General features: G+C 39.7%; 1 protein-coding gene across 3 annotated transcripts in view; it reads left to right on the top strand.

Annotated features, from left to right (window-relative positions):
- The window catches only part of stxbp1b (syntaxin binding protein 1b), a 38,072-nt gene extending 22,860 nt beyond the window's left edge, over nt 1–15,212 (top strand). Inside the window, exons 12-20 of one of the 3 annotated variants that reach the window (XM_033620251.2) lie at nt 2,103–2,168; nt 2,554–2,634; nt 3,191–3,329; nt 3,595–3,704; nt 4,787–4,888; nt 6,383–6,468; nt 7,352–7,506; nt 8,284–8,416; nt 14,201–15,212. In XM_033620251.2, coding sequence (XP_033476142.2) covers nt 2,103–2,168; nt 2,554–2,634; nt 3,191–3,329; nt 3,595–3,704; nt 4,787–4,888; nt 6,383–6,468; nt 7,352–7,506; nt 8,284–8,393 — 849 coding nt within the window. In that variant the 3' untranslated portion in view covers nt 8,394–8,416; nt 14,201–15,212. The remainder of the gene's footprint in view (nt 1–2,102; nt 2,169–2,553; nt 2,635–3,190; nt 3,330–3,594; nt 3,705–4,786; nt 4,889–6,382; nt 6,469–7,351; nt 7,507–8,283; nt 8,417–14,200) is intronic. The other 2 variants (XM_078170956.1, XM_033620252.2) reach the window with 2 other exon arrangements.
- The last annotated feature ends 1,091 nt before the right edge of the window (nt 15,213–16,303 follow it).

The following is a 16,303-nucleotide window of genomic DNA, read 5'->3' as shown; positions in this document are numbered from 1 at the left end:
TATATTTCTCCCTCTCCTCTCGCTGGAAGCGTTGGACCTCCCGCCTCCCGCTTCCATCTCAAACATGGAGGTCTCCCTCTCCGCTGAGCTCGCCCGGCCTGTTAAATAGCCTGTAACCGTAACAGCTGTGTGACACAAACTCAGTGCTTTGGTCATTAAAATATATCAAATATGCGGCCCGTGCCGCACTCTAACACACACACACAAACACACGGAAAACTGGACATTATCATCAGTTTATAAAAAACCCCCGGACGCCCCAGACAGGACGTGAAAAGTGGACATGTCCGGGCAAAAGAGGACGTTTGGTCAGCCTTTGCAATAAATACCCAAAAAAACACTATTCAATGCAACTATCTGCAATCAGCACATAAATGTATCTCTATATCGACTGTCCCGTCACATCTGATGTCAGATCAAAGGGGATTGGCACCGTTTGGCACGTTTGGCACGCGTAATGGAAACCCAACCTGATTTGATTAACACAGCTGCAAACTAATGAGTTCACATCCCTCTCAGCCAACCACAAACAGCCACAGCATCAGATAGGGAGTATATATTCAGCATCTGTCATCTTAGAAAAGTCAAAAGAAAAGAAACAGAGTGAGACTGCGAGAGAGAAAGAGAGAGCGCGCGCACGAGAGAAATGCAACATTGATTTACAATTGTGGTGACCTCCTCCCAGGCTACCTTTGCATCATCAGCCCGTGGAGGTCTGCTCACAGTTCCGTATATTCAGACACTGCGAGCTTGGACCTCCCGGACCAAAACATCAGTTTCCTCCTGGGAGAAGTTTGGCCGTCTGACGCTGCTGCTCTGTTCTGCCATGGCGAATTGAGTAAACTCTCATTACGCCTTCACGCGGTGCATTTAAGGGTGAGGAGAGGGGCTCATTTGATTGGTGTGATGTGTGTAAAACCCACTCCACGCCTTCTGTCCTCCCTCTTTCCGACTTGCGCAGGTAGGAGGGACGGAGGTGGGAAAGCGGAGTAGCTGCGCCAGGCACACGGTGTGCCAAACTTGCAAAATCCGCCTGGCCACACCCAGTTGGCGAAGCGCAGGTGCGCTGTGCCCCCGCCTCGCCCGGTCTGCGAAACAAGAGTCAACGGATTTTTTAATTGGTTTGATATTGAGAGTGCTTCAGCCGGCAGCTGTGAAACAGCCTGCAATTTGACATTTATAGGCATTTGTGACAATTTACATCCACTGAAAGTACTTGTTTTGCCACTGACAGGCTCAGATTATTTTTGGAAGTGTCTGAAAACATTAAAGAAAGGATCCCTATAAAGACAGACCTGTTTGTTGAAGGGAAGATCCTTTTTGTTTAACCAGAAACAGCTGAGAAATTTCTATCACTAAACTCACCAGACGCCATTTAAAGAAACTGTAATTTTATCATGGTAAAACACACTTGTCAACGGACACAAAATAAAACTCACAAAAGCTGTCTCAGTTTGTCTTTCCACTATACCAACAATCACCATCTCTGGTTTGGTTCAAATAAACCTTTAATTCACCCAGTTAGATGTGAAAAAATGCGGGCTCTATACACGCTTAAATTACTGTTTATTTAAATCGATTCTGGTGGGTGGGCCAATAGCAGTTTTGGCTGTTTTTGGTTACAGGGAATGCATCTTATTCTTCAACAAATACATCTGTCTCTGTAGGGATCCTTCTTGTAATGTTGTCGGACACTTAAAATAACTATCTGAGCTTGTTAGTGGCAAAGCACATCTAATGGACATACTGTAAATGGATGGTGCGCTGTTGCAGCCTGTTCCACTGCTTCCTGCTGCAACACTGGACCAGTCTCAAAAGCTGTTGTAACCAGTGGTCACTTAGACACAAAAAATGGGGAAATGGCATCAGGTTTGGAAAAATACCAAGTAAAATTGTGGGTGCAGATACCTAGTCAAGAAAAAGTAAAACATTTATTGTAAAATATTATAATTCATTAATTATTTATTTTATTATTTAAAGACTAAATGCATTATGTACACCACCTCCACTGAATTTATTATATTAAGGTAAAGAGGCATAATAACTGTATGATTCATCACTCAAAACACCACTGAAGTACATCACTCATCTGCGTGTTTCAGACCACCATGAAGGAACTATCTCAGATGCTGAAGAAGATGCCTCAGTATCAGAAGGAGCTCAGCAAGGTAGGAGCTTAACTGTTACTCTACATCTATACAGTTACAGCCTGTTACTGTGTGTAGTAGAGTGTTTTTAATCCAAAGCACTGTGAGCATTCCTATAGGTACATTTGTGCACTCGTGTACATAGAGACACCTAGATAATGTACCTGTAAAACTGATCACTGAGCAACAAAAGAATATGATGCTGTCTATTAAGTGATGATTAGCAGATGATAATTATTTGAGCCGAGGTTTAGATAAACATTTTTATATACAGGACCTGAAGGCTCTTAACTTTATTTAGCAGATTTCCTGCTTTTATAAGAACCCTGGAAGAACTTTTAGCATTGTTTGCAGCAGATTGCACTCTGTGTGTCACACTCACAAACAGCATCTCTGACTTATTCAGTATTCAACCCATCTCCACCTGGCTGAAGACTGTATGAACCGCTACCAGGGCACTGTGGACAAACTCTGTCGTGTAGAACAGGTAAATCACTCTGTTGTTAGACTGTGTAAAAATGTGGAAAGTGAGGGAAACTTAACTTAATGTGACATTAAACATAAGCAACTTAAAGCAACATTTATGTACAACTGATTGTGCTTATTAGCTGTCTTCCATTATTATCTTTTGGAGTGAACATTAGGTATAGAGAAACACACAAATACAATGCAGATAGAAGTGATTATTCCTCCATATTTTGGTATTTCCCCCTGTTGCCTCCCACTCAAGCCCCATCCACTGCAGATGCAATAAAGTAAAAACAAATGAATGAATAAATTCAATTATTTTTATGAATAATAATAATAAAAGAAATGTTAATGACTGTAGTAAAAATAAAAGGCACGCGTGTGCCTAGGCATAGGCTGTTTATACTGATATGATTTAAATTTTAGTGTTTTAGTGGAAATGCATGTGCAGCCACTTACAGGCTCTCCTCGAACACCGGAGCTAGATTACACAGAAACATTCGATCACATGTGCTGTTAAATTGGAATTTATGTGGAACTCATGTTAAACTCTGCTCTCTTCTGTTGTTTTACAGGATCTAGCGATGGGTGTAGATGCAGAGGGAGAGAAGATCAAGGATCCCATGAGGCTCATTGTACCCATTCTACTGGATGCCAACGTCAGTGTGTCCGACAAGATCCGCATTATCCTGCTCTACATCTTCCTGAAGAACGGTCAGATATCCACTGTCCTGTTCCTGATGTTTTCATTTCAACTCATTTAGAAGGAGGGGAATGACTGTGTGATGATGTTTAAAGCAGAAAGGCACACCCAGAGCCTTTTGTTGGAATCATGCATTCATATTTTGTTCTTTTGTTTCTTTGGTGCTAATCCATTCTCAGTTTTCCTTGTGTTTGCATGCATTTTACCATGTTTGTAAATGTGCATGTGTGTACGGACTGAAAATCTATGCTGCATGTGTCTGTATGTGTGTGTCAGGTGTGACTGAGGAGAACCTGTGTAAGCTCCTTCAGCATGCCAACATCCCACCAGAAGACAGTGACATCATTTCCAACATGGCCCACATGGGCATCCCCATTGTCTCAGAGGTGAGCTGTCCTGCCCCAGGACCTCAGTGTCTTATCATGAATCATGAGGGTTGAAGGTGAACCTGAAGGTGTTATGAAACACTGACTGTAACACGTAGCCACGCAGTATTGTGTGAGGGTTTGGGTTACCTCTAACAATATGAGACCCTACATGCAAGCATGATAATTACTGTTAATTCATTATCTCTATATTACAGAGGATGCAGATTTTCAGAATCATTTGTCCTTACTGTAAAAAATAGCGAAGGTGTTATTCTGTATTTTTCTCACTGACAAAAAAATCTCATGAAAAAAACCCCAAACCAACAATGTGTTAATCCGTCTCTTCAAACTTTCTGACTTCTCTACTCTGCGCAATTCAGGCTCAAGCCCATTGGTTTCTACTGAAGACATAAATCTTTTTAGAACAGCTCACAAGGCCACAGTAATTTCCTAAAACAGCTGGATTCTGTACTTTTTAAGGAAATGTTGCTCAAACAGGTGGAAATAACGCATTTGTTTGGGACTATTTTCAGTAGCAGATTAATCTAAAGTTGATGCTCTAGAAATTACAGTATTTGGGGCAGCAGAACGGTGTATGTGTAATTGAGTCAAAATAAACTAGAGTATGTGTGTTTATGTCAATAAGAAACCCGTCACCCAGTGCAACAGTGTAGGGCTGTAACCAAAGTCAGTGGAATCAGATTTGGCTGTTCAGTATGATTATGCGACTATTTGTTCCTTTTTTTCATATATAGTTTGAAAGTTCAAACTGGGTGACATGTAATATAGTAAACAAGACAAGTCAGCACTCCGAGCTAACTACGCTAACTGCAGATTTGAAATGTGCAACAATGTTTTTTGCCTACACTTGATATCAAACAAAAGCCAGAGACTGTATCGCATTAAGTTGCTGTAAGTTTAAATTCACCACCTTTAAACAGAAGGCAGAAGATAACCTTATCTTGAATATGAGCCTAAATAACTCAAGACTGACATTTGGCACTTGGTTTTGAGAAAGACACTTAAACTGTCTCATTGACTCGAGTTGTTGATGGGTGAATTGTGACAGCCCATGGGTGATCAGCATTGTGTCTTCACAGGGCACTGCAAAGAAAACCAAGAAGCCCGATCGTAAGGAAAGAATCAGTGAGCAGACCTACCAGCTCTCCAGGTGGACTCCGCTCATAAAGGATCTTATAGAGGTACTTCTCATGTTACTACCACACATACATTATGCAATTTGAGCATACATCTTATATCTGGGATTAGTGATACTGGACATTTTCTCTTTTTATTTATCCTTTATTGATCCGTGTATTACATACAGTAGATATCAGTTGGTACACTCCCAATTTGGAGGGGCAGGCAGGAGTATCACCACCGAAACTAAGCAATGTACTGCTGTGCACGGGGGCAGCAGCAAAACATATTTTAGCCACCTAAAAAAGTTCTGCCTGAAAAAATAATATCAGTTTATGTTTACACAACATTGAAAATATTATCACAGCTTTACCTCGCTGTCAGACAGCTATTTCTGACAGGAACCGAAAGCTGTTAAATCACTCTCTTCAAAGCCAGACTCCACTGAGAAAAACAGTACTATTACATTGCTGGACATGGGAACTGCTGGTCTACCACTGCCTCGATCAGTTAGTTTGTTTGTGTTATTATGTGACTTTGATTTTTAAAAGGATTTGTTCAGATTCACCAGTCACACAATAACACAACCTAACTGATCAAGGCAGCGGTAGACCAGCAGCTCCCTGTGTTTGGAAAGCTGAAATTACTGGTTTTGGTAATGGAGTCTGGCGGCCTTGATGAGAGCATAGATGGGGAACTGCAGCCATTGATGGCTTCCCTGGCAGAATCTGCTGCCTGTCAGAAAGGTAGAGGGGTGAAAATACTGTCAATATAGCACACGCTTAAACTGATATAGAATTCTTTTGGTGGTTCTTTTTGTAAGTGGCTTAAATACTTTTGGCTGTTGACCTGCATCCATAGCAGTACATTGCTGAGCTTCTGTGGTGTACTGTACGTAGATAAGTACCTCATACAAACCCACTTCAAAAGATCAGAACTTTTCCTTCAAACCAAGTAATAAAATGAAAATAAAAAAGTCGGATATTGGTGGCAGTTTGACTTCACAAACTTCCCTAACATGAGGCTTGCCCCAGTTGGACTGCATTTATGTCCGTAGGAGAGGTGGGTTGTTTTTTTGTTTTTTTTCAAAATTACCTGTGCTGGTCAGTGATGTTAATCCCATCCATAGTGTGTATGTGGAAAATTTTCCAGCTCAACCTCAATAGTAATTATAGATGCTATTACCTACTGTTTTTTGGCAAACTTGCTGGTCCTCTTGAAATTTAAATTGACAACATCCTTGTATTTTAGAGCAGATCGCTTAGGAAAAACAACAGTGAAAAAAAATGAAAGTCATAGGGAGAGCAGGGACTCATGGGTTGTTCTGATGTCAGCTACAGCTACTGGTGGTCCTGTGAAATGTCTGATACAGACCACGTGTTGTAATTTTCTGATGGTTGAATTACTGAGGAGTATAGTGAATATTTTATTCCCCATCTCCCCCTGTAATGTTAATCCTATCTGGAAGAAGCTTTAGATAGTATTTTGGGTGAGAACTTGACTTGATCATGGCTGTTTTTGGTGCAAACTGTAGTAACTTAAATGTGTTTCCACAGGACGCCATTGAGGACAAACTTGACCCTAAGCAGTACCCATACATTTCCCAGAGGCAAGCATCTGCCAAAGCCAGCGCTCCGTCGAGGTGTGTTATCTTTTAATTCATTATGCCTACACGTCAGGTTACACCACACTCCAATACATGACTACATTAAGATTTACCGTAAGTATTGTTACTGTTTTGAATTGTAATATCTTTTTTTTTTTTTGTTTACACAAGAGTCTTGCAACATTGACTTTGATTGAGGAGAAAAAAAATCTTCTGGAAAAAATTAATGACCTTTCCAACCCATCTCACTCTGAAGTCATCGAAATCCTGCATCAGACACAGACAAAGAAAGCAGTCCTTTAACGTTAGCTTGATATGCGGCTGTTTTCCGGAATAGATTAACAGCACCCAGCTGTGTCAGGGGGAAATGTGGCAGGACAAGAACAAACGTTACGGTGGCGAAAGTCAGAGTAGGGCCAGCGGGAGGGGTTGTAGATGGGTCCAACAACCACTGACTTTCACCCGGGAGACTGGTGTTTGCTTCCCGTACGATTGTAAAGCCAAACCCTGTTCTTTTTTCCTAAACACAACCACGTTTTTTTGTTGCCTAAACCCAACAATGTGCGTGTGTGGGCAGAACATAACCATATGCGTTTGTTGTTGAAGGAAAAAAAATGTCAATCAGCGGTGTTGTATTGGCATAGTGTGTTTATTTTGAAATATATTGTATGCAAACTGTACATTTCCTGTGAAAATGTAAGTGTATTTTGAAAAAAGACAATGCATGTAACAGGCAGAACTTGACAACGCGTCCCAGAACATCAGCAGCCAAAGCACCCAGGGTACCTTGCACATTGTACCTAAACATGGAAAGTCCATGACCAAACGTGAATATGTGACAAGGTCAGAGTAAAAATGTGTTGACCTTTCAATGTTTTGCAGTAAATGTTTATTTATGTCCTTGTTTCACCTGTCCCAGTGCTCGCTATGGTAACTGGCACAAGAACAGGGGCCCAACTGAGATGAAGACGGGGCCCAGGATCATTGTCTTTATAATTGGAGGGTTGACGTACAGCGAGATGCGCTGCGTGTACGAAGTCACCCAGGCCAATGGCAAGTGGGAGGCCCTGATTGGTGAGTTCACTGGACACAAAGACCCCCAGCTTTACAGGAGAGCAGAACTAAATTAATATTTCATCATGTTCAGTAAAACAACACATACAGTACATGGTGTTTGATCCAGAATGTTATTCCCTTTGAGGTGTCTTAACTTAATATTAACATTCAGACATTACATAATTAGATGGAATACACTTCAAATGCATCATTAGTATGAATCCTGAAGAAGGGTTTCAGCTAGTGAAGTATCAACATCTAGTTTTTATTTAAAGGGTAATCCTTTTTGTTTTTTTACATCAATATTTCTCTGTTATGAAGAATTCATTACATTCTTCTTATGGTAGGTTGATTGGCTTGACTTGGTAATCCTCCTGGATAAATCCCTCTGAGTCTTTGGATCTTGCTGATGTTCCTGTTTTGAAATTTTATATTTGTGTTCCCTGTGTAGCTGATTCAGCAGAGCTTGACTTCTGTGTAATGGCATTAGTCACATTCTCTGTGAAAGCGGATATGTTGTAATGACTCTCAGGGAATGGATGCAGTGTCAGGTACAGGAAAGAGGAAAGAACATGTGAATCTGCAAAATCATCACCAGTTCAGATTTCATTTGGCCTTTAGTCACATTGAGCCCTCAGTACAGTCTTATGTAGCAGTATTTAGCAACTTAGAACTTTAAAGACCTCTTTGAATTCTCTTTGTTTGTGTCATGACCAGTCTAATGTGTATCTTACATAATAAACAAGGATTCGGGATTCGTACCTAGCTGAGATTTCAGGCTTTTGTCCCTCGTAGGTTCCACCCACCTGCTCACACCCCCTAAGTACTTAAAGGAACTACAGCACCCAGACTTCCTGGACCCCAACGCCCCTCCAGAGGGCACAGAGGAGACGCCTGCAGAATGAACGTACATTCCACAGATTTTGAAGTAAATACACAAGTCATGATGTGATTTGTGAATCCCTGTGTTCCCCCATGTCAGTCTACCCACCCAGTGTGTGTGCAGCATGTGTTGTGAAGGACTTTCACTGACATTCAAATGCTGCCTTGTTGTTCGTGAAGTAACTGGTCTTGGTCCTTGTGTTTCATATCTATATCATAAAGGAAAATGTCAGCATCAGTATCAGTTTATGTGTACGCTATGATGAGGAAGTGAAGCCGCTATCTCAAAGCCATCAGACTCCATTGACAAAAAAAGTAATTTCACTTGGCAGAACACTGAGTTGCTGGTCTAGCGCTGCCTTGATTGGTTAATGTGATGGGTAAAGCTGCAAAAATATGAAAAATATTGTATACACTTACACTGATGTTGACTTTTTAGGTGGCTAAATATATTTGCTGTGGTCCCGTGCGCAGCAGTGCATTGCTTATCTTCCATGCCAGTAGATTGGTTAACCAAAGATAATAGTAAAGCAACAAAGTACATAAAATACACAAACATCAGATATGTCAGACCACAGTATATATCTTTAAACATTACAGTTGTGGCTGAAAATGATAACAGTAAAAAACATGTTTGGCTGTTTTACATATCTTCACCACTGTTATCAATTGCCAGTTGTCTACCTGGAAGTGATTGTTGTTGTAAGTGAAATGTCATGGTTATTCGCTCTATACTAGAGAGGAGTTTTCACATTCCTCTTCTGAAGGGAGCAATGTCTGTGCACTCCCCTGATATCTGAGTTTCAAATGTACAGCCAAACTAGATTAGGTGCATTGCCAATACAAATTGCCGTTTAATATGGGATATTAGACATCAATTGGCTGAAAAAGACACACAACACTGGCAAAGAAACCTGAGACCTCCAGCACAGAGCGGAGTCAGTAGAGAGTGCAGTTTTGTGGAAAACTCAAATTTGATCATAGACGCGTGTGTATATTCATAAATGCCAATCAATTGTAAATTGTAAACTGACGGCATGCTCCCATTAGTTGGCAAGTAGCATACATCTCTGCCCATGAATAGCCAGTGACCACCATATAAGGAGGCGATGATTATTATGGATAGGTGCATCCTGTCGACCTGCAAACATGAGGTGAAAGCGGGAAAAGCTTCTCAGATGCTGAGACTGAAGTTATTTTAGATGAAGTAGGGTTGAGAAAAACATTTTATTTTCTTCTGTTAGTAGTGGTGTGACAGGGACAGGTTAATCAAAGGCCTGGAAGGAGGTGTCAGATGCCGTTAACACTGTGTCCTCTGTTGAAAGAACCATCCAAGAGGTTAAACGAAAATGGTTAGATATAATACTGATAAAAAACGCACAAGCACATGCCCAAAAAACAAACAAACAGCCAAAGGAGGTTCTTCCCAGTCACAGCTGCAGGTGAACGCATTGCTTGCATCATCGGAGAGACCTCTCTGTCAGGGGAGACAGCGACATGCCTCCACTGGAGCAGTCAACAGTAAACTCAGAGGGTTCGATGATGTACGTGTTATATTAGGTGTAAAATCTCCATACATTCTGACAGCCATCACTGATAGCTTAGTGTTAAGTCAGTAACTTGGGTCTCACAGTCTTGCCACTCAAACAGAAGATAAATTTGTTTTGAGTTCTCGCTCCTGATTCAAATGAGAACGAGATGCCAGAAATGTAGAAAACACATGTATTAAGTTGATTTAAATAACCCATTGACATTTTTAAGAAACGTAATCTGAAACTAAAATCTGCTAATTGCCAACTAATTCATCTAAATGTGTTACATATCTTTTTTTTGGTAATGTTTAACTTATGTGTTTCAAAGGCATCTGTGTGTTGTGGACACACTGGGCACAATACGATTTAAATTGAAATATCTAATAATGTAAAGCAATATTTATGTGCATTCCTTATTTACACAAGCACTACAAGCAGTCAAAAGCATATTGATGAATGTCGAAATACACGTAAATTTCCTTCTGTGAACAGTTTACACACAAATTTGTTCTGCTCCATTTCATGAATGAGACCCAGTAACTGTATTCAGAATACCATCAATTTACTGTAACTGTAATGCAATACAGGTATTCATATTTTGTATTTTAAATACCTAACACCATTACTTTTAGTCATAGTAAACATTTCATACTTCAAACACATTTGCATCTCATTTGTAATCAGTGTGGTGGCAGATATTTTCTGTCTGTACTTAATTAATGTACAGTGGGTATTAGTGGGAAGAATGTTCCATATGCAACAGAAATGTCTTATAGCAAAACGAGAAAAAGTAGTTTTGCTGTATCTACCTTAACAATTGAATTGCATTAAGTATTAATTTCACGTCAATAGGTATTTCTAAACATTCACAAGTAAATTGAATGCATCAGAGAGTTTAACACAAAAACAGTTATGGAATGAGATGCTTGAGGGTAAATGTGTGTTGGCCCAGAGAGCTCAACTTGTTGCAAATTAAGTTAAACTAATTAACAAAACACAAGCAAATTAAGAAAATATCTTCACCCAAGCTGACAATACATGTACAGCATTTAGACAAAAATGTTGCAAATAGATAAAACACAGCCAATTACGTTTCTCTTCATGTATCTTTCTGTCTATCCTGTGCTGTTGTCTTGTACCTCACCTCCCTTTTTAATTCCCTGTGGGGCCATCATTGTGATTTGTTTCCCTGCACTGCCACTGTTTTTTGTCTTCTTGTTTTATATCTAGTAGTGCAATTCACATTTCCAACCCAGTGTTTGTCTTCTTTGTACAGCAATGTCCTTATAGGAAGAAATGTGACTATAACTTTGTGTCTGAATGCCGTGCCAGTTTAGGAAAATCTTGTGTGTGTGAAATGGTTACAGGTTCACTGAAATTAAATAAAACATAGTTGCTCTTTCTCCTCTCCATGTTGACAGTTGAAGAGCACTCTGTGTTTCTATTGGTCAGCATCACAGAGCAATACCATAGAAATTGTCAAACTAGATGAGAACATGCGTAAGACCCTTCCACTTTTGCTCAATAAAAGAGGTAAAACCTGCGATTGTCGCATTTTCATCCCACACTGAAGGAATCCAGAAAGTTTTGCTTCTGCGCCTTCCATTTTAAGAATTACACACTCAATATGGCACATATCCATCAAGTAGCAACAAAAACTATTTGTTTCTTTCACGAAGGCCTCCACCAAATTCATTTAATTTTGTTTCTTAGTTTTATATATTTGGTCAAATCTGATAAACAGGCAAAGAAAGTGGATCATATAACCTCCTTGGCATGGTAATAATTACATAGATCAATAGTAACCACTTTTATAGAAGGTAATAAATCTGTTGGTGGCTGGAGAGGTAGTGGGGATTGGATTGTAAGTGCAGATGCAAAGCCTGAGTGTGAGAGTAAATATGTGGCAAGCAGTCAGTTGTTAGACCTTTCATCAGCTTGCTTTGAACTGAGCACAGCTAATAATGTGACCGGTGGACTCCACCAGCTACTCAAGCCTTCATTTAAACTGCACTGTCCTGAGTGATAGTATAGTTATCTTCCAATCAGTTTCAAAGACCAAAAAAGAACCACCACAACAACACAAAAGAACTCTGAGAGCCAAAGGCTAAATTTTGCAAGTAATGGATCTGCTGTAGCTGCTCTGCTAAAGTAGTTTCAGGCTCATTAGTTGTAATGAAAAAAATTTATATGGTCTTTAGATTTCTAAATTTCAAAACTGACATATAAGATGAGCCATTTCCTCAGTAGCATATTTATGTTTGGAACCATTTTAGACGAACAACCTGCTGTACTGAAAAGATCATTCCAGTTTATCAGTTCTATTTCATTGTTTGATAATCATTCCTATTAGTTGTGATAACATTGTACACACCAAATTAATTGCTGAGATCAAGGGATACAGTGATATCAATGCAGCAAAATCCATTTAAGCAAGAAACTTAACAGGTTGTTAACAAGCCAACTGTTTATCCGGATGATCATCCCGATGATTCAACTAAAAGTGAGTGCACCTGAAACGTCACCAATAATCCTTCACTGCACAGGAAATCTGTGTGCACAAGTATGGTAAACATAATGTCAGAGTTGAAGCAGGAAGTCAATTTATAAACTGCGAGCCCTCAGAAACAATTCTTTCATGCTTATGCTACATGGGCGCCCTACACATGTAATGCTCACAAGCTTTTCAGTTTATTTGCCCGTTGAGCATCTTTCATTAGAATGAAAGGGGTGGCATTTTGCAATATGATATCTCGCTCTCTTAAAACATCCATGGTACAATTAAATGGATGATTAAAACTGACCATTTGGATTCTTTTGCCATTTAATCTGGGATAATGTCAAGAACTTTGATACTGCACCCCTCCGAAAAACCCCATAGCATTTTTTGCCAATGTTTTTAAAGTTCTAGTGCACCAGTACCATCATGTTTTTCATGGTATTGATTAGCAAGCTAGCTAACATTCATATGTTAGTTAGCAAGCTAGATAACATGCTAGGTAACAATTACAACCATTATTAATGTCAACTGCACGGCCCACATTCAGCACAAATATTGCCTCGACAGGTGATGGTCACTTGCCAGCATTCGCTCATGTGTGACCGTGCCGTTAGTTATGTGATGCCACAAAATTTATGGAGCAGTAACAATGACAACTGGTTAAAGTGTCCCACCCTAACGAGTCCAACAAAACTAAGTCAAGGACATGTCAATTGAGCCCAGTTTGTGCATGTCCACACAGTTCTAAGAAAAGGTCTTATCAGGCAGCGTAAATGAAAACACCTGAGGGAGTGGACTTTAGGTGTGTTGGGTATTGAATTTCAAGTCTGTGATTGGACACAAACTCTAGTCCCTCACCTCCACACCCTTAATTTTACTCTCGCTACATACAGTAGGGCTCTCTAACTTCCTGCAATGGCGTTGTCACTGGATTTAAATCATGAGGTATGGAACTGTCCAATATGGATGTAATTCCTAGAGATACTGGGCTGGTTAAAACCTGTCTGACCATCTGACTGCTCATGTGTCTCTCCCAGTCTGACTTCTGCGATAACTCAGAGTTCCCAGAATTATTCTCAGCAATTAACTTGGTTGCTACAATCTATTATTACTGACAGATTGCATTGTATTCTCATAGAACACTTTGTATGATATCCTATGAAAAATGCATGCACAACAGTGCGTGTATATCCCATGAACTGGCGCCCCACAGCGTTACATCCTTAATGTACAACTACATAATTAATATAATGTTACTGAGGTTAGGTTTAGGCGAGTAACTGTAGGTAGGTTTAGGAAAAGAAACATGGTGAGGTCGTGCCTTAAAATGACTCTAAATTCAGCCAAAGTTCACATGGTTTCGAACATGTGACTCTAGGGTAAAGTCCCATACACCTCACCTACCTGCCTCTTTACAAGACTTCTCAGGACTGGTTTCTTGTTAACTCGGTCAGTGCGTTGGTCACGTGATCACAGCCTGTCAAAATACATATGATATGTACAAATTTAGTTGCATTACTTTTCTTAGGAAAACAAAAGACCAGTTTGTGAGAACAGCCTGCAGCATGATGACCAAACCCATAAAAATTCAGACCCAAACTGAAATAAATTGGAATTACCTTTTAATTTTCAGAATGGAGAAACAACACAAGATCGTGGCTATTCAGTTGATCTAAGCTGATCAACTAAACACTTTCAGTAAAACGTTTAAATATCACAGGTTATTTTCATAGACTTATTGTACTTCCCTTATGTCATTATACTGAAAAGTGATCATGCATCGACTTGTGTCTTTCAGGATCAACTGAAATCTTCACTCCTTCTCGCCTTCTAAAAACCCTCAAAGACTTGGAGAAAGAAGATCAGCGTAGTTAAGAAGTTCCTGGAGTGCTCCCTCTTCAGCCCTCAGCAGTAACAACAAACTCTGACTTCTCCTCTCCTCCCCCTGGCATGAAACATCAAATATATGCTTGATGTTGTATGACTCAGTTGCTGTTAACTCATAAACCAAACTGTGTTTTACTTTTTTTTGTGTGTGTATTGATGTTGATCAAAGTTTATTGGACGAGATTGGATTTGTGTTGAATGTTTACTGTATACTGTGGGCCATTTATTCCTTTGGAAAGGTAATGTTTGTAAATTAGTTTAGATGATTGGATGAAATTCAGGGATCATGGGCTATTATTGAAAACTGGTTATAGAGAGTATACTGGGACAACTACTCCACTTGATTTGCACTTACAACAGAGCAAAATGGTCCTTCTCATTGAAGACCCGTGGGCTATCGGTGTACTCATTTTTTTATCCTGTCAATACATACATACAGACATACTTCCTGCTTTGTATCCCTACCAATACATAACCCTCTTTTTCTTTTATTTTTCGGTCAGTTTTTAATTAGTGCTTTCCTAACAGTAGCAACCATGCCATACTGTACAAATCATCAGTGATGTGTCTGGCCTTGGAAATGCCAACGTAAAGCCACTCTGATGGCATATTTAGCTGTAGATCAAGCATTTGAAAAGTAAAATATACAGCATAATTGAATTGTCTCTTGTGCATTGTCTCAGTACACAGCAGTGTTTATGGCAATGTTTTTCTCTCCTGTAGAGACTTCCCTTTTGGTTCCCTGTGGTTGACCATAATGTTGTAATTGGTTATTGTTGTGCAGTGATTGTCTGTAACTACTCCACTGTGTATAAAGAGAGATATCAGTATTATGACAAGTATGTGCTTGTATGTCCACATCCATGAATGACACTTGCTGCAGGATGTGTGTTAAGCTAATAAAGTGGCTTCCATTAAATTCAGATTAAGAATCGTCATGTTTGTGTTACCTTAGAATGAGCTGTTTACATCTACATATAGGGAGCAGGTCCTCATCGAGAGAGATTGCATGGTGCACTGCCATCTTTCTACAGTAGCCCAGAACAGACAACCAAACACTGGCTTTAGATACGGCTATTTGCATTTTTTGCTTTAGTCCCCATAGTTAGCAGCCCCTCTGTGATGAGAGTGTCAAAAAACACCATTTTTAAAAATGTGTAATGGCCTTATTTGGTGTTTTTACTGTTTTAAATCACTGCGTATGTTTGTTTTGGAGAGGAGGAGACCTCTGCAGATTATTTAGCTCTGGGGAAAAACTCCTGAATGCTGGATCTTAAATTATTAGATAGAAAATATGAGCACAGATTAGCAGGCTTAAGGTTAGCTGCCCATCTCTGACATGCCAAACAGCATCAGAAAAACACATATTTGTAACGTGAAACTGCTTTATTGGACAACAGTCAAACTACAGTGGCATGCAAAAATCTGGCCACCCCTGGCCAAAATGTATTTTACTGTGAATAGTTAAATGACTGGAAGACTAAGTTAAAGATAAAACATTCTTGTCAACATTTCAAGCAAGATTAGTGTATTATTTTGTTTTGTACAATTTTAGAGTGGAAAAAAAAGGAAAGAAGCACCATGCAAAAGTTTGGGCACCCCAAGACATTTGAGCTCTCAGACAACTTTTACCAGGGTCTCAGACCATCATTAACTTGTTAGGGCTATGGCTTGTTCACAGTTATCATTAGGAAAGGCCAGGTGATGCAAATTTCCAAGCTTTATAAATATTCTGACTCCTGAAACCTTGTCCCAACAATCAGCAGCCATGGGCTCCTCTAAACAGCTGACGAGCACTATGAAAACTAGAATAACTGATGCCCACAAAGCAGAAGAAGGCTATAAGAAGATTGTTAAGTGTTTTAGATAGACCTCAAAAGAGCAGTGCATGCAAAACAGCCCAAGAATCTTACAGAGCTAGAAGCTTTTTGCAGGAAGAATGGGTGAAAATCCCACAAACAAGAAGTGAAAGACTCTTAGCTGGTTACAGACAGAAGAACAGATGACGATTGAT

Source organism: Epinephelus lanceolatus, chromosome 9, assembly GCF_041903045.1.
Source record: "Epinephelus lanceolatus isolate andai-2023 chromosome 9, ASM4190304v1, whole genome shotgun sequence".
NCBI lineage: Eukaryota > Metazoa > Chordata > Actinopteri > Perciformes > Serranidae > Epinephelus > Epinephelus lanceolatus.
Note: the sequence above shows the minus strand (reverse complement) of the source record. Positions and strands in the feature narration are given on the sequence as shown.